General features: G+C 36.0%; 2 protein-coding genes across 4 annotated transcripts; one reads left to right on the forward strand and one right to left on the reverse strand.

Moving 5' to 3' along the window:
- Nucleotides 1-482: 482 nt before the first annotated feature.
- On the forward strand, nt 483-3,528 carry LOC141703030 (uncharacterized). Of its 2 annotated transcripts, none has more exons than XM_074506648.1 (5): nt 483-634; nt 796-949; nt 1,030-1,111; nt 1,198-1,314; nt 3,257-3,528. In XM_074506648.1, exons 2-5 carry the CDS (start codon nt 831-833, stop codon nt 3,305-3,307), a joined length of 369 nt encoding a protein of 122 aa, XP_074362749.1. In that variant the 5' UTR covers nt 483-634; nt 796-830; the 3' UTR covers nt 3,308-3,528. The 2 variants fall into 2 exon arrangements, with proteins under 2 accessions (XP_074362749.1, XP_074362748.1); XM_074506647.1 differs by having other exon boundaries at nt 487-640.
- A 716-nt stretch (nt 3,529-4,244) lies between these two features.
- Nucleotides 4,245-10,082, reverse strand: LOC141703031 (mitogen-activated protein kinase 9-like). 2 transcript variants are annotated; one of them, XM_074506649.1, is made up of 11 exons: nt 9,721-10,082; nt 7,667-8,075; nt 7,456-7,583; nt 7,260-7,319; nt 6,776-6,925; nt 6,378-6,533; nt 6,134-6,271; nt 5,960-6,033; nt 5,169-5,270; nt 4,842-5,079; nt 4,245-4,589 (listed from the first exon to the last, which is right to left on the reverse strand). In XM_074506649.1, the coding sequence occupies exons 1-11, from the start codon at nt 9,901-9,903 to the stop codon at nt 4,527-4,529; spliced, it is 1,701 nt and encodes a 566-aa protein (XP_074362750.1). In that variant the 5' UTR covers nt 9,904-10,082; the 3' UTR covers nt 4,245-4,526. The 2 variants fall into 2 exon arrangements, with proteins under 2 accessions (XP_074362750.1, XP_074362751.1); XM_074506650.1 differs by lacking the exon at nt 9,721-10,082 and adding an exon at nt 8,950-9,377.
- Between the last annotated feature and the right edge of the window lie 15,509 nt (nt 10,083-25,591).

Below are 25,591 nucleotides of genomic sequence, written 5' to 3' on the forward strand. Positions count from 1 at the left end.
TATTAAGCTTTTTTTGAAAGGCGTTAATCAACCAAATAAACAAAATCACGTAATAGATTTGATGTCTTTTGATTTTATATGCAAAAATTATCATCAAATATTTTAATTCAACAAATTTACCGTTTTATATGCACAGAGAAAAAAAATAATCTATATCACCAAAATGGTGGCTAAGAATTATCAAAGGTCAAAGATAAAAGTTTATTCCTATATTAAGTTTTCAAAGCATAAACATTATAATTGAAGTTATGTTGAAATATTAAAATGAAAAATGTAGTGATAGCCGGAGACTGATAATTTTGTACTCTAAATTTCATAAAAATCAAAATAAAAAATTAAATTAAATTATTAACTAATCATCATCATCACAGACAAATTACTTTTTTGTTAATGAAAGTCATTTAAATATTAAAAAAAGAATCAAAGACGGTACCAAAAATGAAAATAAATTTACATGTTTAAGTTTAAAAAATAGTTAAACTTTTCTTTTAACAAATAAGCCAAAGGTTAGAGAAATCTTTTACAAAGGGATTAAAACATATGTTTATCGTTTAAACGCACATAAAATAGAGAGACGGTAGCTTGCCGCCAATATCTGAGTGTTTCAGCTCTAGTTCTCTATACCCCGATTCTGGTATCTGTATGCATCTCTCCCTCTATATATCCATAATATATAAATCTTTGAGTCTTTTAGTGGCGGAATCAAATGTGATATTTTACTTTTATTTTAAAACCATAGATGCACATAACATGTTTGATGAAATGCCTTAAACAAGCTTGCTTTTTGGGTTTCAGGTATATTGTTGCACATTGTATTTTAATGAGCAAACATGAGGGTGATTGATGGGTTTAGGGATATCTTGAAGGTGCAGAAGTTTCGGAGATTTGTATCCTATACCGGGTTTTATTGCTTTGCAACGCTTGTTACCTATGCATATACAAATAATACGTGAGTCTGACCGTGACTCTAAATTGACATTGTGAGGGTGAATTGGAGTTTTTATTGATCTGTTGATTTGGGTTTTGTAGGACTAGAGCTGGGTACTCTAGAGCTGATCAGTACTACGCATCTTACCCAGCTGGAACGGAGCTTTTGACTGATGCTGCTAAGGTCTGTTTGTTTATTGATTGGAAGTTTTTGATGTCAATGCCGTTACAGGTTTATTATGCAGTTATTTATTCTTATAGTTCTTGTAGTTATATAAAGCTGCTCTTGGCAACTGCTTTGAAATCGAAGAGTGGGGACCGATTGAGTGGTGCGTAATGGCTGATCATTTTAACCGTCAAGGAAAAGCCCCTTTTGAATATCATGCTGTAAGTTTTTGATGTTCTCAAAGTTTCCTTCTTTTTGTATGGTTGTACTGAATAAGAACAAGAATCAACAATATGTTTGGTTAGACTGCTACGCTTCAATTGCTATTTGTTAACTAAGGGTATACATTATTTATGACTCAAAATGCATCCCTTAGCTTATGGTTTTTTAAAAGGGTGGAGCTAGGCTGTTCTATATAGGACAAATGCCCTTTATAGCAGTAAATAATGTTTAAGCTGTTAGAGGGCGCCGCCAGTTGCCGTTCTGCTTCTACATATAGGGGCACAAGGACATACATGAAACGAGCACATTGGTAGAGCTTTAATCCTATAGATTCATCTATATGGTTGATTTTTTTTTCTAGACTTTATGTGTTCTGTTGCTTTCATTCTGGTTGCATAATTTGTTCTGCGGATCCTATATATACTTTCTTATTTTATTTCAATACATGTAGTTTGGTCCAATAAGTTTCAAATTCGTTGCAGTCAGTTAGCCACTAATATCATTTACAAATATAATTCTCTCTTACCGACTACTGAGGGCGATTTTTGTGCTCTTTATTTCACAAGAAAGTGGACACTAATATCATTTACAAATGTAATTCTCTCATACCGACTACTGAGGGCGATTTTTGTGCTCTTTATTTCATAAGAAAGTGGATAGCCCTATTGGTCCCAGAATTAGTACTAAAATACCAAGCTGTCAGCTGTGTTTTTTGTCTTTGAAACACTATTAATAATGTTTAGGGATATTCCCAGATGTTTTGTTTGGTTGTAGAGAATGGAACGTGGAAGGAATGGAATGAAAAATCATGAGTGAAAATTTTAGACAAAAAAAGATGTGAGAGAAAATAGTGCACAAAAATGAGTGGGTGAAAATTTATTATAATGAAGTTTGGTTGGAGAGAATGGAACGGAGACGGATTGGAATTAAGAATCAGGAGTAAACATTTAAGACATAAAATAATTGAGAGGGAATAGTGAACACAAATGAGGGAGTAAAAATAAATTACGATGAAGTTTGTAGAGAAAACGGTGAAGGAGACTGGAGCACTCCTCTATTTCACGGGTTTGAGTTCTAGTATAGATTGCTGGGAATGGAATGGAGGGAGGATGAAAATTTAACACTCCTCTATTTCACGGGTTTGAGGTCTAGTATAGATTGCTGGGAATGGAATGGAGGGAGGATGAAAATTTATTAACATATAACCATTAAATAGCAGAAGTTTTATTTCATTTTTCCTTCCTAATTTCATTTCATTCCATTTAAACACAACATAAGGAGTTATATTTATTATATCGTAATTAAAAATATCATGGATTGTACTATATCCATTAGCTCATCTCCTCACTCTACTCAGTTTAAATAGACAATTGTAAGCAATACGCTATGCTGGAACCTGGACTTTTTAAAACAGGGTTTTCGTAACCCAGTTGCAAGAATCATTTAACCAATTTTTATCTAAATTCCCACAAGCTTGGTTCCCACTTAATGGTGCTTGATTGAAATTGGCAGGCTGTTGACATATATGAATGGTGCTTGATTGAAAATGGCAGGTTGTAGACATATATAAAGACTTATTCTTTTGTTCTGATTTCCATATCTATTTCCCTATAATTTTCTCAGTGAGTTATGCTCTGAAGAGTGGGGTTGTTAAGGGGATTCTAATGTAGCTCTTGCAATCAGGGTCAGGGTCCTCGGTTGGATAGCAAGTGTTTTGCTAATATTTTTCTGTACTCTTCAAAGAAAAACCTCATTCATGAAATTACCAGGAATTCTTCTTTTTTTAACTTAAAAACATTTTTACCTTTAATTTTAAGATAGAGTATTTACTATGTAGCACGGGAAAAGTAAATACATACTAAAACTCAGCAATTATAATTTTGCATACAACGAGATCCGTACTGCTCGTAATGTTTTAATTTGTGTCTTCTAATGCTGCAGAAACACATGGCTCACCTTGTTTCTCATGGACAACTTGATGATAGTGGCTAAAGGTTCATGTTGACCTCCGATGGAACATCTAGTATCAAATCCTCTTGTATAATTATCATAGGACCATTTATGAAGTTGTTATGCTTTTTGTACAACAATTAATGACGTAAACTTTGCATTCAACCAGTCGAAATAATTCTTGTCTTGCATATGAAGAACTGTTGACTTGCATATGAAGAACATATGAGTAGAATAAATTTTGTGGGCTTTTCATTTGTAAACAGTATTAGAGGCTCCGGATGATGACTGGGTGTCAAAAAAAGAACATTTGAAGTTGCTGTGTGATTATAAATTATAAAATGATAGAAATCAAGAAAGTTGTATGATTCTTGTAAATGTCACAAGTATAACTGAGACTAGTGCAAATAGACTGGAATGTGTACCCAAAACGACATAGCCATGGTTGGTAGCTAGTAGGCAATTTTGAGCCATCAAATGAATTTACGGATCTGTGGTGCCTTTTCAAGGATGCAGAATTTATTCTATTCCAAAAAGATGGGTCGGTTTTTAGTTTCTCAGTAGCCTAGTACTACAGATCTTTAAATTTCAAGGAACAATTTGGGATTTCGATAGGTCATGTATATATCAAAATGTCTATTTCAAACTTTGCCTCCATTAAATTGAATCCAATACAGGCTACTACTCACAGAGGTCAATTTAAACAAGTTTGCTCATGTCGGATACAATTACGTATTACCTATACCGAGAAGTGAAATGACTATTCTGGTGGTTAGTATGTAGATTGGGACTCTGACTATTGCAAGTTCTTATTTTCAAGTTATTAGGAGTGGACGGGAAATGAATTTAGCGGGATTCGGGAGCATGTTATGTACAGCATAAGATATGCAACATACATTTATTATATCGTACGCACTCTTTCCACTAATCTGATAATTCTGAATGAATTTTTTTTATGAAACAATTTTTAGAGTTCCTATAACTTTTAACGACTATAAGCCTTGTGTAAATATATTCTGAAATCATGTTAGATAGTTTAAGCAAAATGAATAAAACATGAACAAATCCATAGATTAAAGGCTAAAGCAATAGCCATCGGCTCATGGAGCTGTGATAGCTAATCTACATGTGAAGTCAAGTAACTGAAACCAAGATATGCTCTGGTAACACCACTTGAGACCCTAAAGCTGCCACGAATAGGCCATTTGAAGCATGCAAATATGCAACAGCCTCTGAATCCATGTTTTATAACTGAAGGCAATTACGCATAGAATGTGGCAAGCTTCTGCGACAGCCCATTAATCTGATCCTCATTATGCTGATCCTGGCCAATGTAATATATAAATAAGATACTTAGTGGATATCCAACTTACGGAAAATTAATTATTAGCTGAGCTTGGGTCAATTTTACTTAAACTATATGCCTACAAGCTTCCATCCCTCTTACATAGCAAGCAATAAAAAACCAAATGGAAGAAAATAGGAATGGTGGATAAAAAATCAAAGAGGCAAGTCTCATTTGGTAGCAGCTATAAAAAAACTAGTTTTTTACTGTACAAATAGCAAGACAACTTACCTTGCAGCCTTTATCAGTTACTTCTATACACTTGGATGCACTAATGCTAGAACTTCTCAACAAGCCATGTTTAGTACAGTTTGGTTGGCAGAGGCCATTCTGCATCGTTTCTGATTCCATAATCCTCTGTGACCTTGGCGGGCTTAAAAGAGTTGTGCGTGCAACAGCTGCTGTAGTTCGCATTTCTGAATCATTGCTTTGATCAGTGTCTTCATCCTTATGTGGACAGATCCGCTCTCTGCAGAATAATCAAATCTCATGTTAGAACAACTTTGATACCATTTTAAACAACACCACAAGAATATTCATGTCTTAGGAAAAATGTACCTGGGCAAAGAGGCATATCGCCTTTGAAGCGGAGTGCTTTTTTCCCCATTAACGCAAGGCTCCTCAAGGTGAGCAAATTGTTGCTTAAATCGATCAACTCCACTACGGTAAAACATGTTTTTTTCCAACATAATTTAGTCTCCAATGAAGTTCGTTGAAAATATATTTTAAGAAAAAGAATCATAAAAAAAGTAGACACACTCGGACAAGTATTCATTTACTCATATTTACAAGATCACTCAATTAAAAAACTGATATTATGTAACAGGTGAAATTGGAAAGTTATTAAACAAGAAAATTACTGATCGGCAAATTTATGGAAACTGAATCCTACATGAATGTCTCCTGCCCAAAATCTGGCCACTTGTTGAATCCAATTTACTTTCTCAATGTCAAAGGAACACTTTGGTCTTAGTTCTTTACATACATATTTTAATTTGAAAAACAACCGAATCTTTGTTTTGTAGCCCTCAATTTAATATAGCGGATGTGCAGTTGCAGGCCAAAATGAAAACAAATTATGGTTCGCTCTCTATAAGCAAAGAAAGGATACCACAAAACCTAATCACAATGCAGGAAAATCTGGTGTAAGGTTTTTTACCCGTCATACCATTGTCTTTGTTTAAAGTACAACCAAATGGCTGTTAAATTAGTAGAATACTGTGAGTAATTTCACCGGGTTAAGACGTAGATGTTTTTTTGGGTCGAGTGACTCGAGTACATTAAATGGTAAAATCATCAAAAGAATATGTGAGATACACAAGTCAGACCCAAATAAAGTACTTCCTGACCTTGGATACATGAAGCTTGTCTGCTCTACACCATAAAGGTACTCCTGCAACATTTGCGGATGATACTCTAATATCTGTTTGCTCAGAGAAAAGATTGGAAGTAAGCAGTGGGTTGGCAACCAAAAAAGGAAAAAAAATTGAACCTTTGATAGAAGTGACTGTTTATGAATATACCTCCCTGTATATTAACTCCCTCACATCATCTTTAATTAACTTCATTCTTTCAAACTCAAACTCAAGCTTAGAAATAGGCTGTCTGGATGGTTCATTGTCCAAGTTGGCCAAACCATGAAAGTATGGATCTGCCAGGGCCTAATTAATTAACAGAGCCATCAGTGTCAACTTGCAACAGATAATCAAATATAAGATTGAACCATTGACAGTTAGATAGTTGTGTGTATTCTGGTCAGTGATGTACCTCTTCGGCAGATGGTCGATTTTGGTGATCAAATGCAAGCAAACGCTCAAGTAAACGAAGAGCCAATGGATCGGCATTAGGAAACTTCTGTGAGAAAAGAATAGGTGCTTTCTTCCTCATGCTACTTAAATATCTTTTAGCCTTTTCATTCCGTATCTGTTGGTTTCATGCAGCATATGAGTTATTAAAATATTTATATAAACACATGTGACATATGCACATTCATATTTGAAAGAATTTAGCCTAGTGGACGCCCCTATACTAAGAGGTTAAGGGTTCAAGTCTCAGTGGAGGCATGTGTCATGAGTATTTAAAATCTAAATTCATGTAATTGACAGTAACCATAATAAAGGGTCGTCCCCTAGCTGCAAAATGTTCAACAGAAGAAGAGCACAGACCCTTGCAATAGTTTCAGCAGGTGGGGTGCCAAGCAAATCAGTAACGAGATCCAGTTGGTGTACCACATTCTTCCCAGGAAACAATGGTTTACCAGTAAGCATTTCAGCAAATATGCACCCTATGCTCCAGATATCAACAGCAGGTGTGTACTGCACAAGTATCAAAGGTTTAGAAAGTATTCTGCACAAAGATTTAACAATTCCAAAGGGCACAGCAAAGAATTCACGAGCTTTTTTTTTTGCTAATTAATAACACACGCACACACCATGAGTCGAACTCTTGACCTCCCGCAAGGGGGACAAGAGCTTAACCACTGCACCAACCCTTTGTTGCCGAATTCACCAGTTTTGCCAACAGAAATGAGGGAATAGGGACATTATTTTGGCAACTTTGCAAATCCAAAAATAACAGGAAAGCCAATTACAGGATCATCATTAGTAGCTCCATAACAAATTATTTAATGCTATATGACATTATACTTACTTTTGAGAAAAAAGACCCACAGAGTTCTGGAGCTCGATACCATCTTGTTGCTACATAGTCCTTCAAAATTTTGATGACAATTATCAGTAATTTTAAGCAAATTTAAAAAATGCATGAATATTTTCACCAGAGATTGCTAATATTCAAATCTGCTAAATAACATAGTACCAAATTAACCGAATTTAACAGAACATACAGTCCAAAAGATAGCTGATGGAGCATCATCAAATGATGCCCTAGCAAGCCCGAAATCACATATTTTCAGTTTGCAGTCTGCGTTAGCAAGGATGTTTTTCGGCTTTAAATCTCGATGAAAAACATGTCCTGCATGCAGAAGTGGTCTGTATGGTCACTAATAAGTAGAGTGCAAACTGATATTTTACCAGATTTAAATGAAGACGCCATACCTGTATGTATGTACTTTAAAGCTCGAAGTAGCTGATACAAGAAAAACTGATGATGCCCAGGAGTGAGATTATCATTAGCCTTGATTACTTGGTGAAGGTCGGATTCCATCAGCTCGAAAACAACATATATATCCTTAAATTCTCTTCGACAGGGAGGAAGCATTATATGTTTTATTTCCACAACATCAGGGTGTTGAAGCAACCGAAGCAGCTTGATTTCTCTGAGGATACGCGTGGCATCTGAGACATGCTCAAAAACATCATTAATCTTTTTAATTGCCACCTTTTCCCCAGTATGAGTATCAACTGCAGCAGCAACAACACCATAACTTCCCTTTCCAACAACTTCTTGAATTTCATAAAGACTTGCCTCACCATATTCGGTGAAAAATTCTTTGTCAAGCATGTTCTGAGTTCAAAGAAATTGTCATCAGTACTTCACTCATAAGTCATAACAAAGAGTGAATAAATAAGGAAAAAATATATGGAAAAAACAAGAAGCACTATCTATCTTAGACGAGAAAGCCAAAACTTAAACAATCAGTCATATCAGAGCACCGAAGTATGTAATCACCATACTTTTGAGAGTGCAGATAAAAGGGTTTAACCAAGCAAATTGTCAAGAAAACAGTAATTCAAGATAAAAGTTTATTGCGTTTAGTACTCCGTCGAAGTTTTAACAGCAATATAGTAAGAACTATGATAAAGACAGATAATTCAAAGCACCATAATAGAAGCATTCTCTGAGCCTCTGGGCCAGGTAAATTCTTTGGCATACTGCATACCATTTCTATCTTAAGACTCAAATTTGGCATACTGCATACCATTTCTATCTTAAGACTCAAATATAATGAAGAAAAGCATAAACTTTAATATTACAAAGTAAACTAGAATACGAACATTTGAAGATAGCGCAAGTAAGAAATATAAACAGCTTAAAAGCTCACAGACAGATAAATGATAAGGATCACTTTTTTATGCCAAAATTCAACATATCAATAGACGATAAGGTTCAACAGAACTCACGCTTTTGATTTGTCTAGCACCGTAAACAAGACATATAAAAGTTTCCAAATTTCCAAAGAAAGAAACTTCAATAAAAAAAACTATTTTTTTGCAAGTTAGGTATGACAACAGAAAAAGAGCCACCCTCAATTCAAGAATGCACCCTTATTAGTCCCTAAAACCTCAATTGATGAATTAAATATCAATAACTTCAATACAAATCCTTAGAAAACAGCTTAATAATCAAAAGGGTGACTGCAGAATGACTTGAGATCTACCTTGTTGGTGTTGGAAAGGAGTTTGTTGCTGCGAAAACGAAACAATTGGAGGCCAAATCCTCCGAAAAGCTTCGAGAAATCAAAGCAAGAACTACAACTAACACCACCGAATCAAACTCTAGTGCTGAATACATATGCTTCCAATATATGTCTTATTCTATATTCTTTAGTACATGTTCCACCCTCATATATTCTATTATATATATCTCTCCAAAAACACACAAAGCACCGTTATTTTAGTCAAAGTCATACGCGGTTTAATTAGAGCTAACAATTACACATAATCACAATTTGAGTTGACATAACAACAGATTCATTTAAATGATGAGAAACATCAATATCCTATAACTACACACAGAACCATATGTAGTAAGTGATGAAAAAGACAAATGATTTAAAAATAAGATGACAACATCAAAATTTAAAGTCGTATGGAAATGTGAGCCAGCCTTATCTTCTTATCCTCCCCAGCTCCATGGAGCCCGAAGAATATAATAATACTACTACTATAGTACTATTCCATATTATTTGTGACCAAACCAGAATTTCGAAATAGTAAATAAAATATTTTAATGATTAGTGTAATCAAAATTAGGAAGTAGTTGAAAATAATTTATGAATACGTAACAGAATACGGAACCAGGATTACGAAATAGTAGCATATAAATTATCGATAATTTTTTGAGGTCAGTCGAGAGGCGAGACGTAGGATAAATAAATGTCTAAAAATAGAGGGATATAGTACAAGCAGATTGAGTAGAGTTTACTGACCTGTTTATGAGTGTCGGTAGACACAAGCCTGTAAAACGTGCGGTTAGGTACTTGTATGAGTTTCAAGTTTTGAGTTTCTGACTTGTCATTACTGTTGACGACGTCGTTTCGTTTACTTTGACTCACGTAAGATCGGCGATGAAACAAACGGCGAACGACATCCGTGAATGCGCCGCTTCCCATTAACACCGCCCGATCTTCTTGAGCATTGCCGCCACTACTGCCCTAGATCGAGAGATCAATCATCAATTAAACATGTAATGTATGTAAAGATGTAATGTATGTAGAGATCGTGTTAACAGATTCTAGAATTATTATTGATTATTATTGATTATTGATATGGATTTTATAATATTATTGTTATTAAAAACGATAGATAGATATCAATACTTTTCTGAAACTGTGAGTTATCAGAAGTTTTCTTTCATTTTTTCCGGGGATAGAAATTTTACTCGAACCGACGGATACCCGACCCGTTCCGATCCGTTTGAATTTATCCAAATTTGATTTTTTGGATTTGTATCTTATTTTTAGACTCGAAAGAGTTTGGATCTGAATTTGAATTTTAGGTACCGAACCGATACCCAACCCGAAACTCAAAATCGTCCAAACCTGATCCGAACACGAAACTCGAAAAAATTCGATAACATATTCTTATCTTACATAATTTTATAACAATAATACATTTTATGTATATCAAATATTTAAATCTAATATTATTAACTTGGATATTGGATAATTATCTATAATTAAATTTATTATATGTGACTCAAATACTGAATTATCTATATATGTAGAGTATTATTAGTATTTTTTAGTTAAATAAATGCACCGAGTGAGCCGAACTTTTAACCTACATTTAACTAAAACCTCGACCACTACTCCAATACTTTGTCGACAATATATAAAGTACTACTTTTGTATACTTAACATTTACAAAACATATTTGTATAATAATATAAGTTTATTTATTTTTAATTAATTAATTTTAAAATATCCAAATTGAACCCGAAATTGACCCGAAACCCGAAAAAACCCGATGGATCGGATTTGGATATTTATTTTTAATATCCGGACCCAAACCCGATCTGAACCAAAATATAACGGATTGGATTTAGATCTCACGAAATCCGATCCGATCTGACCCGTTGTCATCCCTACCCGCTAGTAATTGTGATTCTTTACCAAATTAAATATATCATGAATAGATTATTATCATAAATGATTCAAATTATTACTCGAATCCAGACTAGAGATGCACAAAAGGTCCATCGGGTCGGGTTTTGACCAGGCCTTAAAAAACCCGGCCTTTAACCGGGTCGGGCTAAAACCCAGGTTTTTTAGATTTTGACTTTGACCAGGCCGGGTCGGGTTTTTCGAAAATGTTAGAGCCCGTTTGGACCTCGAAAAGGGCCTCACCCTTTTTTGTAATATGTTTCTGTTGTTGGATTTTTAAACGCAGCGGGGCATGGCAAAACACTTTTACACATACAAAATCCAAATAAAAGCATATAAATCGTGAATAAAAATTCGAGGGATCGAATCTAACCTTTTAAAATTAATTCGGAGACAACGATCAGAGATCCTTAGCAGTTGCTCCTCAAGTGTGAAGCACTCCACCGGTATCCACCAAGAAAACGACTTTTAGGAGGAGGAGGAGGTGGAGAGAATTTGGTTTTCTAAAACTTTTGGGTTTCTGGGGTTAGAATAAAATAGGGTCTATAATAGTGTATTTATAGGCAAAATTTTCAGCTGAAATTTTCCCATAAATAATATTATTATTATCCCATTTATTATTCTCATTAATAATTAAAACACCTTTTAATTATTAATCCTTTTTCTAAACACTTTAGAAATAATTCTCTCTCTTGATTTAATTTCCAAAAATTAAATCCTTAATTAATAATATTAAGAACTTTTCTTAATTAATTTATAATCAATTAAATCTCATTTAATCAATTATTAAATTTGCCAATTAATTATTTATTTCACAAATAAATAATTATTAGCCATTATTAATTAATTCCTCCACCATAAAATCATTCTATTTTTATGGTGTGACCCTGTATGTTCAATATTAAGCCGGTAGTAGAAATAAATAATAATAAAACTATTTTATCATTATTTATATAAATTCTCTAATTTATTAAATATGATTAATTAATTAATCACATTTATTCTACATCGTGAGTGATGCTTTTCAACATATCGCGACTATCCGGATAATATGAATTCACTGCTTAGAATACCAAGAACCTGTCAGTGAATAGTTACCGTACTGTTAGGAATATATGTGCATTAGTTTGATGATATGTTTAACAAAACACTTAAGTAGAAATCTAGTGTTTGTAGCCTCAACGGATAAGACCATTTTGGCTATCCGTTGATGGTGTAGCTTTACTTAGAAATAAGTCTAGTGTTGTAGCACATTTCAGTCTCTGAATTTGAGATATAAATTCTTAAATGTTGAGGGAAATTATAAGTCATGTTGACTACTAGAGGATATGCAGATAGGAAGGTCAATTGTAAGTATTTCTTGCCTTGTAATTTTGTATAAATGAAATGGTGTCAACGGATTACTTAAAGACCTTCAACGGATGAGAAACAAAGCTTCAACGGATGTCTCTAAAGCTTCAACGGATAACATCCTTCAACGGATGAGTGCATCAACGGATAGAGCTTCAACTGCTAACACATCAACGGATAAAGCCATCAATGGATGAAGGCTTCAACGGATGTTCTGTTAAATAGCAGTTGACAAGTGGTAGTTGTACCTACAAACAGAGGCACATGGGTTGACAGAGACAACTGAGATGTGGTAGCCTATTTCAGGAACATCAGAAAAAGCAGCCGTTCGACTCTAGTATAAAGAGGCAATAGTCAACAATGCACTGGAGTAAAATGGAGAAGAAATAAGTGGAGAACTTATTTTATTATTGTACTTTTTATCTTTGTCTTCACTTGTAAACTTGGTGATATATAAACCAAGTAGCAGCTAGTAATTAGAAAAGAATTTTTCCAGAGCTGTTTAGAAAAATCTTGAGAGAAAAATTATCTAGTTTGTACTAGGACGCAGCTGTGATCAACTTCTTGAATCACAGATTTTCTGAAATACCATCTCTGGTGGAACAACAATCCACCAGAAAAGTTTTTAAGGTCTGTTGTGTTCTTTACATTAGTGTTTGAATATATATCTGTCTGTATTAGCTTAAAGCAATTCATACACTTGTTTATCTTAAACACTTAGCCTTTGAAACTGCTCAAAACTTGAAAAAGTTTTGAAATTTACATTCAACCCCCCTTCTGTAAATCTCATTGTTAGTTCATTAGGAATAACAATTGGTATCAGAGCTAGCTCTTGACACACAAAGAGTTTAAAGATCTTGGAAACTAACAAAGATGAGTAAGAAGGATATTGGAGTAAAAATCCCAGTTCTTGACAAAGACAGTTATCACCATTGGAAGGTGAAAATGCACCTTCATCTACTCTCCCAAGATGAAGGTTATGTAAACTGCATTGAGAATGGTCCTCACATTCCCCACAAAGTAGCCACAGTTGCTACAGCCACAATTGCTGTTGGTCAATCCATTCCAAAACCTAGAGCAGAATGGACAATGGAAGACACAGAAGAAGTCCACAAGGATAAGAAGGCTATGAACATTTTGTTTAATGGTCTTGACAAGGATATGTTTGATAATGTGATAAATTGCACAACTGCCAAAGAGGTTTGGGACACAGTTCAGCTACTGTGTGAAGGTACAGAACAAGTAAAAGAAAACAAAATGCAGCTTCTCATTCAACAGTATGAGTATTTTCATTTTGAAGAAAATGAATCTTTAAATGACACATTCAATAGATTCCAAAAGCTGTTGAATGGACTGAAGCTGTATGGTAGAGTGTACCAGGTGAAGGATTCAAATCTTAAATTTTTAAGATCCTTGCCAAAGGAATGGAAACCCATGACTGTCTCCTTGAGAAACTCTCAAGATTATAAGGACTTCACTCTTGAAAGATTATATGGAATCTTGAAGACGTATGAACTAGAGCTGGAACAGGATGAGGTATTGGAGAAGGGAAGAAAGAAAGGAGGTTCAGTTGCCTTGGTAGCTGAAAATGAGAAAGAATGCAGACAAGAAACTGTGAGATCTACATCAAACTCCAAAGATGGCACAAGCAAATCAGAATCAAGCAAGGGTAAGGAGCAAGTTGCTGAGAATGAAGACAACTCCAGCCAAGATGACTCTGATGGTATTGATGAGCATCTTGCATTTCTGTCCAGGAGATTTGCAAAGATGAAATTTAGGAAAAACACTAGAGCCACTAAACCTCATAAGAACATGGTGGACAAATCCAAGTTCAAGTGTTTCAATTGTGGTATAAGTGGACACTTTGCAAGTGAGTGCAGAAAGCCAACTTCTGAAAAGAAGAAATTTGATCAAGTAGATTACAAAAAGAAATATTTTGATCTGCTCAAGCAAAAGGAGAGGGCTTTCATTACTCAAGAAAAAGACTGGGCAGCTGATGGAGAAGAAGAGGATGAAGATGTGGAATATGTCAACTTGGCTCTCATGGCTGATTCTGAGGAAAATGAAGTTAGTTCATCAAGCAACCAGGTAATCACTACTGATTTAACACAGCTTACTAAAGAAGAGTGCAATGATGCTTTTAATGACATGTCTACTGAATTGTATCATTTGCGTGTGTCTCTTAAATCTCTTGCTAAAGAAAATAGTAGGATTAAAGAGAACAATATGTTTTTAAGTAATAGAAATGCTGTGTTAGAAGATAAGTTGATTGACCTAGAGAAAACTAAGCTACATTGTATATCTGTTGAAAATGAACTAGCTGAATCTGTTAAGAAAGTAGAAATACTTTCAAATCAATTAGAGAGAGAGCAAGAGGTGATTAAAGCCTGGAAGACATCTAGGGATGTTAGTGCTCAAATTTCCAAGGTCCAAGGAATTGAATCATTCTGTGAGACTGCCTGGGATAAAAACAAAAAGAAACTGGAATTAATTGATGGGCTGTCAACGGATGTGGAATCAACGGATGATGAAAGTTATCCATTGAAGGAAGAAAAGGAGCATCCGTTGAAGGTTCCTCAATTAAAACATGCAGATGTTTCTAAAAGTGAAAATCTAAAGAAACTCAACAAAAAGTTTGGTTCAACTTCCAAGAACTTTGTCAAAGAAGAAGAAAGCACATCCAAAGATTTCAGTAAGGTGAATATAGGACACATGACCTTAGAACAGTTAAAGAATAGGCTCAAAGTGGTTGAGGATAAAAAGGAAACTAAAAGGAAATCTAATAGAAATGGGAAGGTAGGGGTTAACAAACATAACAATACACACCTGATAAGTATGTTCCTAGAAAAAGCTGTGTGCATTGTAGTAGTGTTAATCATCTATCTGCTAATTGCAAATCTATTAAGAAAACTCCCATACATGTGCCCTCTTCCATGCCTAATATGTCTGCATCACCTCTGCATGCTATGCCTGTTATGTCTCAACAGAATCTTTATGCACATTTTACAAACATGCCATATTTTAACAATCCTTATCTTGCTGCATTTAGTATGCCTCAAATGCCATACAATATGCCAATATGGAATAACATACTTGCACAATCCATGCCTTATCAAATTCCAAATGTGCTAAATGATTCTGTAACTAACCCTACACCTCAACCAACTACATCTAAGATCAAGGTTGACTCAAAGTTACCTAAGTCTAAAGATGCAGGAGGAATGAAGTCTAGGAGAAAGGCTAAAAAGAATGGACCCAAGGAAACTTGGGTACCAAAATCAACTTGATTGATTTTATGGTGTGCAGGGAAAAAGAAGAAATCTATGGTACTTGGACAGTGGCTGTTCAAGACACATGACAGGAGATTTCTCCCTGCTCACAGAGTTTAAGGAAAGAGCTGGCCCTAGCATAACCTTTGGAGATGACAGCAAAGGGTTTACTATGGGATATGGCTTGATTTCAACAAGGAATGTCATCAGTCAACTATGTGATAGAGGGAATACAATTTCCTTCAATTCAGAAGCCTGTGTTGTCACCAGTAAGAAAGACAACAAAGTGGTTCTAACTGGAATTAGAAAAGGAAATGTGTACTTAGCTGACTTCAACTCTACAGATGCAGAATCTATTACTTGTCTCTTCAGCAAAGCAAGTTCAGCTGAAAGTTTGTGTGATGCTTGTCAGAAAGGCAAACAAAGGAAAGCATCATTCAAAAAGAAGCTTGAAACAATAATTGATGAACCATTACAGCTGCTACATATGGATTTGTTTGGACCGGTCAATGTATTGTCAATTGCAAGAAAAAGATATTGCTTGGTGATTGTAGATGATTTCTCAAAGTTTTCATGGGTCTATTTTCTTGGATCAAAGGATGAAGCAAGTGAAATCATTATCAATCACATCAGGCAAGTCAATAATCATCCTGACTTGAAGGTTAGGAATATCAGGAGTGACAATGGAACTGAGTTCAAGAATTTGACAATGAGGCTGTTCTGTGAAGAAAATGGAATCATGCATGAGTTCTCAGCTCCAAGAACACCTCAGCAAAATGGGGTAGTTGAAAGAAAGAACAGATCTTTAATTGAGGCTGCTAGAACAATGCTTGAAGAATCAAAGTTACCAACATATTTCTGGGCTGAAGCTGTTAATTGTGCCTGCTACACTCAGAATATTTCTTTGATCAATCAAGCTAAAGGCATGACTCCTTATCAGTTGTTCAAGAGAAGAAAACCAACTCTAAACTTTCTTCATGTCTTTGGATGTAAATGCTTTATACTGAGAAATCAATCTGACCATAAAGGGAAGTTTGATGCAAAGGCTGATGAAGGGATATTTGTTGGTTACTCAGCTGGAAAATCTTATAGGGTCTACAATCTAAAAACCAACATTGTTATGGAATCTGTGCATGTTGTGTTTGATGATAAAAAGATTGATGGACTAACAGATGAGGGACACCATGAAAGACTCAAATTTGACAACATTGAGATATATTGTGATGATAGTGAAGAGGAGATTGATGGAGATGACACTTCAAAAGGGATTCAAGATATGCCCTTGGATAATGCACAAAATTCTGCATCCGTTGAAAGAGGCAATGCAGTATCCGTTGAAAGACATAGTGCATCATCCGTTGAAGTACATAATGAAGCATCCGTTGATCATAGTTCATCAACGGATAATCGATTTACATCATCAGTTGATAGAACTCCAAGTTTCCTGCAAAGGACCAACAACTCAGGGGGAGTTTCAACTGATCAACACTCTGTCTCACATCACGACAATACTGAGGCCACCTCATCTAGAGCACATCTTCCACCTCAAAGGAAATGGACCAAGAATTATCCCTTTGAACTGATCATTGGTGATGCATCATCTAAAGTGCAAACAAGAAAAGCTACTCAAAATGAATGTTTGTATAGTAGTTTTCTATCTCAGGAGGAACCTAAGAAAGTGGAAGAAGCCTTAATGGATCCAGATTGGATATTAGCTATGCAGGAAGAGCTGAACCAATTTGAGAGAAACAAAGTTTGGAAGCTGGTACCCAAGCCAAAGAACAAGAGTTCCATTGACACAAAATGGGTATTCAGAAACAAGATGGATGAAAATGGCATTGTCATAAGGAATAAAGCCAGATTGGTTGCTAAAGGCTATTCTCAACAAGAGGGAATAGATTTTGATGAAACATTTGCTCCAGTTGCAAGACTTGAAGCCATCAGAATCTTTCTAGCCTATGCAGCTAATGCCAATTTCAAAGTCTATCAGATGGATGTCAAGAGTGCATTTCTAAATGGGGAATTGGAGGAAGAAGTTTATGTAAGCCAACCTCCAGGTTTTGAAGATCAAAATTTTCCAGACCATGTGTATTATCTGTTGAAAGCACTCTATGGACTAAAGCAAGCACCTAGAGCCTGGTATGAGACTTTGTCAAAGTTCCTTCTAGATAATCATTTCACAAGAGGTACTGTTGACAAAACTCTCTTCTTTAGAAATGTTAATGGCTCTAAGATACTTGTACAAATTTATGTAGATGATATTATATTTGGATCTACAGATGATAAGCTTTGTAAAAAGTTTGCTAAATTAATGCAAAGTAAATATGAAATGAGCATGATGGGAGAGCTAACTTACTTTCTTGGGTTACAAGTAAAACAAGTTAGTAGTGGAATTTTCATTAGTCAAACTAAATATATTTATGATCTTTTAAAGAAGTTTGACTTAATGGATTGTTCACCTGCAAAAACTCCCATGGCCACTGCCACTAAACTTGAATTAAACAAGGCTGAAAAGTCTGTGGATATTACAAGTTATAGAGGCATGGTTGGCTCACTTTTATATTTAACTGCTAGTAGACCTGATATAATGTTTTCTACATGTCTATGTGCTAGATTTCAAGCTGACCCTAAAGAATCTCACTTAGTGGCCATTAAAAGAATTTTCAGATATCTCAAGGGGACTCCAAATCTAGGAATTTGGTACCCTAGAGAGTCTGGTTTTGATCTAATTGGCTACTCAGATGCAGATTATGCAGGTTGCAAAATAGACAGGAAAAGCACAACAGGCACCTATCAATTTCTAGGGAACAAGCTTGTATCATGGTTCAGCAAGAAGCAGAATTCTGTTTCCACATCAACAGCTGAAGCTGAGTACACTGCAACTGGTAGTTGCTGTGCACAAATACTATGGATGAGGAACCAGTTATTTGACTATGGTATGACTGTTGACAAAATTCCAATATTTTGTGACAACACAAGTGCCATTGCCATTACTGAAAATCCAGTGCAGCACTCAAGAACCAAACACATTGATATCAAGTACCACTTCATTAGGGAACATGTAATGAAAGGTATAGTGGAACTTCATTTTGTTCTAAGTGAACAACAAATTGCAGACATATTTACCAAGCCACTTGATGAATCAACATTCACAAGATTGGTAAGTGAGCTAGGTATGCTTAATTACTCTTAAAATTCATGTCCTTATTGCAATTTGAATTGAAGCCTGAAATGTATTAGCTGCAAGAACAAATTTGATTTTTAACACAGATTATTCCATCAACGGATATTCCCTATCCGTTGAAAGTCAAAATTGTTCTGTCAACGGATGTTCATTATCCGTTGAAAGTCATATACATTTCTGGAATTTTTATCCGTCAACGGATAAAACTGAAGTGCTCTTCAACGGATGACAGTTTACCTTATCCGTTGAAATATCACATCAGTCGATTCAAGTGTTTCACAGCCGTTGATTCTATTGTCTTAACCGTTGATACTCATACATACAGCTGTATGTATTTGTTTTAAAGGTAGTTTTTAGAATACTTACAGTTTATTCTTAAACGGCTGAAATTCACTTACATATATTAATTGTTTAATCTCTTATTTATGCTTTTTAATTTGAGAAAGTATATAAGCCCTTCTGATTTTTCATTTTTACTTTACGCTTTCTTGAAATTTCAAAGCTTTTACCATTTTCTCTCTGCAAAACCTTCAAGTTATTCTCTGCAAATTCTACTCACAACAATGGCACCAGTAGTAAAGATTATGTCTCAATCCGGATTCATCTATGAGAAGAACAATTTCATAGCTTTGGTAGAAAAGAATGAAGCCCACTCCGATTATCACAAAATGATGGACTTCATCAAAAACTGTAAACTTAGCTATGCAATGCTGGAAGCCCCAACGATTTACTGTGAAGTAGTTGAGGAGATTTGGACAACTGCTGAGTTCAACTCAATAGATATGACTATCTCCTTCACTCTCAAAGGTAAAAATCACTGTGTTAACTGTGATGATTTACTAGCATATTTTAAATTACCTGAGAACAATGCCATGACACCACACACTGATAATGATGTATCCAGCATGTTAGATTCCATAGGTTATTCTCTTAACTCTGCTAGTTTAGGGAGTATTAAAAGAAAAGGCCTTAGGAAAGAATGGAGTTTTCTTGGGGATGCCTTTATCAAGGTTTTCTCTGGGAAAATTAGCAATTTTGATGCCATAACTTCATCTCTTGTTAATATGCTCTATATGCTTGTTTCTGATAGGTATTTTAATTCTAGCAACTATGTTATGCTAGAATTGGGTACTAGATTAGGTAACAAAGCTAATAGATCTAATAACATCTATTATGCTAGATTCTTTATGTTATTGGCTAACCATGTTGCTGAAGGTTTGGTCATAACCAATGAGAATAATAAACTCAAGTGCTGGGCACAAGAGAAAAGAGTTCTTGCAGATTTATTGAGAATGGATCTCAACAGCAGTGTGCCATTGGTATATTTACCAATAATGAATGCACCTCAGGTAAGTGAGGTAATTGCTTCTACAACTCCTACTTCTTCCAACCCCTCTATTTCTTTATCTTCTAGTGTGGCCATGGAATCTGTGACAATGCCCCAACAGATTCCTACCAAGGTCACCAAAACTAAACTTTCAAAATCAAAGACAAAGAAAACTACCTCTGTTGTTTCTCAAAAGACAACAGTTGTAACATCTACCATTAACCTTGAAGGGAGTGAACAGGGTGTGAGTGGTGAGGGGAGGGGTGAACATCAAAGAAACTCCCAGGATAAGGAAGGAGAGATAAGTGCTTCCCAAGCTAGCCAAGCCACAGTTTCTCAAAAAGCTGTGGTGGTTGAAAGGGTTACTAGCATATCCCTAGCTGCATCCTCCCAAAAGGATGTAACTATTGAAAATAGTTCCCAACCAGGAACACAGAACAAACGAGGGAGGGACACTAAAGCCAAACACTCACCAACAAAAGCCTTTATTAATAGAAAGAGAGCAAGAACCCAATCTTCTACACAGGGTGCACACACTGTACAGATACATCCATCTGTATCTATGCCTTCTCAAACTCAGTTTGATGTGGCTCCAACAAATGTGGAGTCACAGCCCCATTCTCTCACAATTAACACACATCAATCACCACACACTTCTTCACCATCTCTAGATGTGGATATGTTATTCCCATCAATTCCTGATTCTCCCTCTTTACAACTCAGGGAGGAGCCCCACTCAAATACAGGTGATCATCATCTTTTAGATGATTTGTTGGATCACCCGCAAATTCTTTCAGATGTAATTGAAGGATCTGTGTCACCAAAACTCATATCAATCTACACAGATTCAACAGTTATATCACTTTCAATTTCTACTTCTTTTCCTTCTTCAACGGATATCACTCATCCGTTGACAAGTGGTTGTTCTTCAACGGATAAGCTTAACAGCAGTTATCCGTTGATACCATCAGTTTCACCTTCAACGGCTATTCCTCATCCGTTGATAATCTCTACACACACAACTGAAACAATTCCAAGTGTAGAAGACTTGATTACTGTACAATCACTTCTAGGACTGAGGGAAGGGAGTGACAATTTGAGTGAGAGGCTGGGTTGCTCCCAGGCAAAAGGAGAGATTGAGAGCTCAAACATGCATGCTATTTTTTCCAGCATGGCAAAAGTAAGTGAGAGGAGTACCACCTTAGTAGGTGAAGGTGAGGGAGTGAGTTGTGTGAGCCAGGGGGAGCCCCTGATGCAAGAACATAGAGAAAATGAGAGAAAGGCAGGTACAGCAGAAATAAGGATGGATCCAGCCATTGCTAGTGAGTCAATGATTGTGAATGATGCTAAAAAGGAAAGACAATTTCAGCAACATTACAAAGCTGTTATTGATAACATTTCCTTGGATGCTGACACTTTTACTCATCCTGTTTCAGCCTATCAATTATTGGCTGCACAGGGCAATGTGGAGGCAGAAAAGACACTACATCTAGTACATACAACAGCATCTCTTCAAAGGGACAAAGCTGCTATTAACAAGATGCCTTCAACAGCTGGTGAGTCATTTGAAGAATTTGGAGTAAATTCTGATGATGATGACTTTGTTTCTTCTGATGGAAGCATGAACTTAGGGGGAGATGAAGGCCCTAGTTCTATTCCAAATCTACCTGAATGGGCCTTCACAAAGGAGTCTACAACAGGGCAATTCAATGTCTCATTAGTCAAATAAATCAGTAATATCAAACAGGCCATTCAGAAAACTTCTCATGCTGGTACAAAGGCTATCCTTACAGCTCACTTGGACTCACTGCATCTCATGAAGTTGCAGCAAGTAAGACAGAATCTGAGTGTGGATGAACTCAGAAAGGATATTGCTGACTTGAAATCCTACAATTCTGAAAAATTGGATTCAGTCATGCCCTATGGTACAATGCAGGACATTTTGTTGAGATTGAAAAAGGAATCACATACTGAAAAGAGGCTGGCCAAATTAGAAGACAGAGTTCAAGTTATTGAAGATTCTGTGGCCACCATTCTTCACAACCAATAATCTCAAACAAATCTACTTATGCAGCTGGCAAAAGCACAGGGCTTGACCCCTCTCCTTGATGATAACAAAAAGGGGGAGAGTAAAAGGGAAGGGGAAGGAGAGCCATCTACAAAAATCCAAATATCTAAAGTGCTAGTTCCTGCCATCACTACTTCTCCAATCATTCAAATCAAAGGAAAGCCTGATGGAATTGATTTAATCCAGCTAGCAGTAGCTGAAATTCAAGTGAAAGAGCAAAGGAGGAGAATTGATGAAAGGATGCAACAACTGTTTGGCTCTACACAAGATAAATCAATATCTGTGAAACATAGCACAAAGGTTGAACCAATCAATATGGAGCACAAGCCAGAAAGGAGAAATAAGGTTGGAGAGACTTCTTTCAAGAATCTAAAACCTATGGTTCTCAAGCCCAACACTAGATCCATCAAGGACTCCACAAAGAACCCTCTAAACTTTGCTCAGATGAAAGAAGTGGACTTTCCTCTTCCAAAGCCTGATGAAGACAAAGTTTTGGGTACTAGCATAATAAAACACAAGGAGACCATGGATGAGGCAGTAAGGAGAAACATGGCTATTATCTTTAGAGAGGGAAAGAGCATATGTGTGATGCAAGGACATCCCAAATTCTCAATAGCCAAGAGGGAAGAAACCAAAAGGTTAAAGAAAGAAGCTGAAAAACTCAAGGCTGACAAAAGAGCACAAGCAAAGCTTGAACAAAAGCTAAAGTCAAGTCTAGTTGAAAATGAGAAAGGAATTGAAGTCAGGGGTGAAGACAAGAATGCAAACTTAGATGAGGTTTTTGGGAGTATATTTGGTGAAAGTATGGAGGAAAAAGAGGAATGGCAGAAGGGAAACATAAGAAAGGCCAAGGCACATAGAAGGAGTGAAGGCAACACTGAAGAAACTAAATCTCTACCTTCCATACCTGAACCCTTTGTTGCTGATCCCACTATAAACATCCATGGTGAACCAATCATCCCAAAAGAGGAACCTATTGATTGGGACACCATCAATTTGCCTACCTTTTTAACCACTCTTCCACTACCAAAGAAACAGAAAAGAAAATCCAAATCTACACCTCCCCTAAACTCTAAGAAATTCACTCAAAAACATAAACCTAACCCTAAGCCACCCATTTCTAAAGATGATTATGTTCACATCTGTGACATAAAAGAAATTTCAGACATTGAACTCTATCTGGATGAGCTGGAGGATGTAAGGGGAATTGCTGCTTACAAACAGCTACCAGAGAGTGTTATTCCTAGTGGACTAACAATGAGATTTACAGAAGGGGGGTTGAATGTAAATCTCAAAACTTTTTCAAGTTTTGAGCAGTTTATGAAAGTTGTGTGTTCAAGAAGAACAAGTGTGTGAATTGCTTTAAGCTAATACAGACAGATATATATTCAAGCACAAATGTAAAGAACACAACAGACCTTAAAAACTTTTCTGGTGGATTTGTTGTTCCACCAGAGATGGTATTTTAGAAAATCTGTGATTAAACAATGTTGATCACAGCTGCATCCTAGTACAAACTAGATGAATTTTCTCTCAATATTTTTCTAAACAGCTCTGGAAAATCTCACATCTAATTACTAGCTTCTACTTGGTTTATATATTACCAAGTGTACAAGTGAAGAACAATATAAAATACAGTAATAAAATAAGATCTTCACTTGCTTCTTTTCCTGTTCACTCCAGTACTTTGTTGACTATTGCATCTTTGTACTAGAGAAGAACGGCTGCTTTTTCTGTTGTTCCTGAAATTCGGCTACCACATCTCAGTTGTCTCTATCAACCCATGTGCCTCTGTTTGTAGGTACAACTACCCCTTATCAACGGCTAATCATCAGAACATCCGTTGAAGCTTTCATCCGTTGATGCACTCATCCGTTGAAGGATGTTATCCGTTGAAGCTTTCATCCGTTGATGCACTCATCCGTTGAAGGATGTTATCCGTTGATGACTTTATCCGTTGAAGCTTTAGAGACATCCGTTGAAGCTTAGCTTCTCATCCGTTGAAGGTCTTTAAGTCATCCGTTGATACCACTTCACTTATACAAAATTACAAGGCATGAAGTATTTACAATTGGCCTTCCTATCTGCATATCATCTAGTAGTAAACATGACTCATAGTTTCTCTCAACTTCCAAGAATTACATTTTAAATACAGAGACTGAAATATGCTACAACACTAGACTTATTTCTAAGTAAAGCTACACCATCAACGGATAGCCAAAGTGGTCTTATCCGTTGAGGCTACAGACACTAAATTTCTACTTAAGTATTTTGTTAAACATATCATCAAACTAATGCACATACATTCCTAACAATCTCCCCCTATTTATGTCTATAAGAATTGTAGGCATAAATTCAGGGTTAACTTGATGATAACAAAACACTTAACAGATATATGAATTGAAACTAAGTAGAAATTTAAAAATGCTGCAAAAGTGTATGTACTAGGAGATAATTGAAGATTTACAGTGTTTCCAAGGACACTCCTTTAGTCTGAGCAAATCATCTTTTTCTTCTTTGTTCCCTGGTTTTCTTTCCTAGCCTTTTGTCATTTTCCTCAATTTGGAGTTGGAGTTGTCTGAAGAATTCAGCTTCATCTTCAACACTGACATCCAACTTAGATTGCATTTCTTTGAGAGTTTCATTGCTGGCAATCTTGAGTTGGTCTTCAAGTCTGAAAAATCTTCTGACTCCTTTATCATCTCTAAATTCCATCAACCAATGAGGTGATTTGAGAATTTTCATTTCCCTTTCTTGAATGAGTAAAGTCCTGGGTAAAGCATTGGGCTCCCTCCAAGTTTTCCTTATATTGGCTATCTTGTTGAGAATTTCAGTCTTGGCAGTTCTGGTAAAGCCAGAATCCTTTTGTATAGCTGAATAGACTCTAATCAAGGTAGAGTAGCCTTCATCCAGAATCCTGTGGAGAGGCCATGTTCTTTCCCCAGCTCCTTTATATCTGAACACTAATCTCTCTGGTAACTGTCTGTAGGCAGCTATTCCCCTTACATCCTCCAGCTCATCCAGATAGAGTTCAATGTCTGAAATTTCTTTTATGTCACAGATGTGAACATAATCATCTTTAGAAATGGGTGACTTAGGCTTAGGTTTTTGTTTTTGAGTGAATTTCTTAGAGGTTATGGGAGGTGTAGATTTTGGTTTTCTTTTCTGTTTCTTTGGTAGTGGAAGAGTGGTTAGAAAGGTAGGCAATTTGATAGTGTCCCAATCAATAGGTTCATCTTTTGGAATGATTGGTTCACCATGGATGTTTATTGTGGGATCAGCAACAAGGGGTTCAGGTATGGAAGGTAGTGGTTTAGATATAGATTTGGTTACTTCAGTGTTATCTCCACTCCTTCTATGTGCCTTGGCCTTTCTTCTGTTTCCCTTCTGCCATTCCTCTCTTTCTTCCACACTCTCACCAAATATACTCCCTAAAACCTCATCTAGGTTTGTAGTCTTGTCTTCACCCCTGACTTCAATCCCTTTTTCTTTTTCAA

Source organism: Apium graveolens, unplaced genomic scaffold (assembly GCF_009905375.1).
Source record: "Apium graveolens cultivar Ventura unplaced genomic scaffold, ASM990537v1 ctg6095, whole genome shotgun sequence".
Classification (NCBI taxonomy): domain Eukaryota; kingdom Viridiplantae; phylum Streptophyta; class Magnoliopsida; order Apiales; family Apiaceae; genus Apium; species Apium graveolens.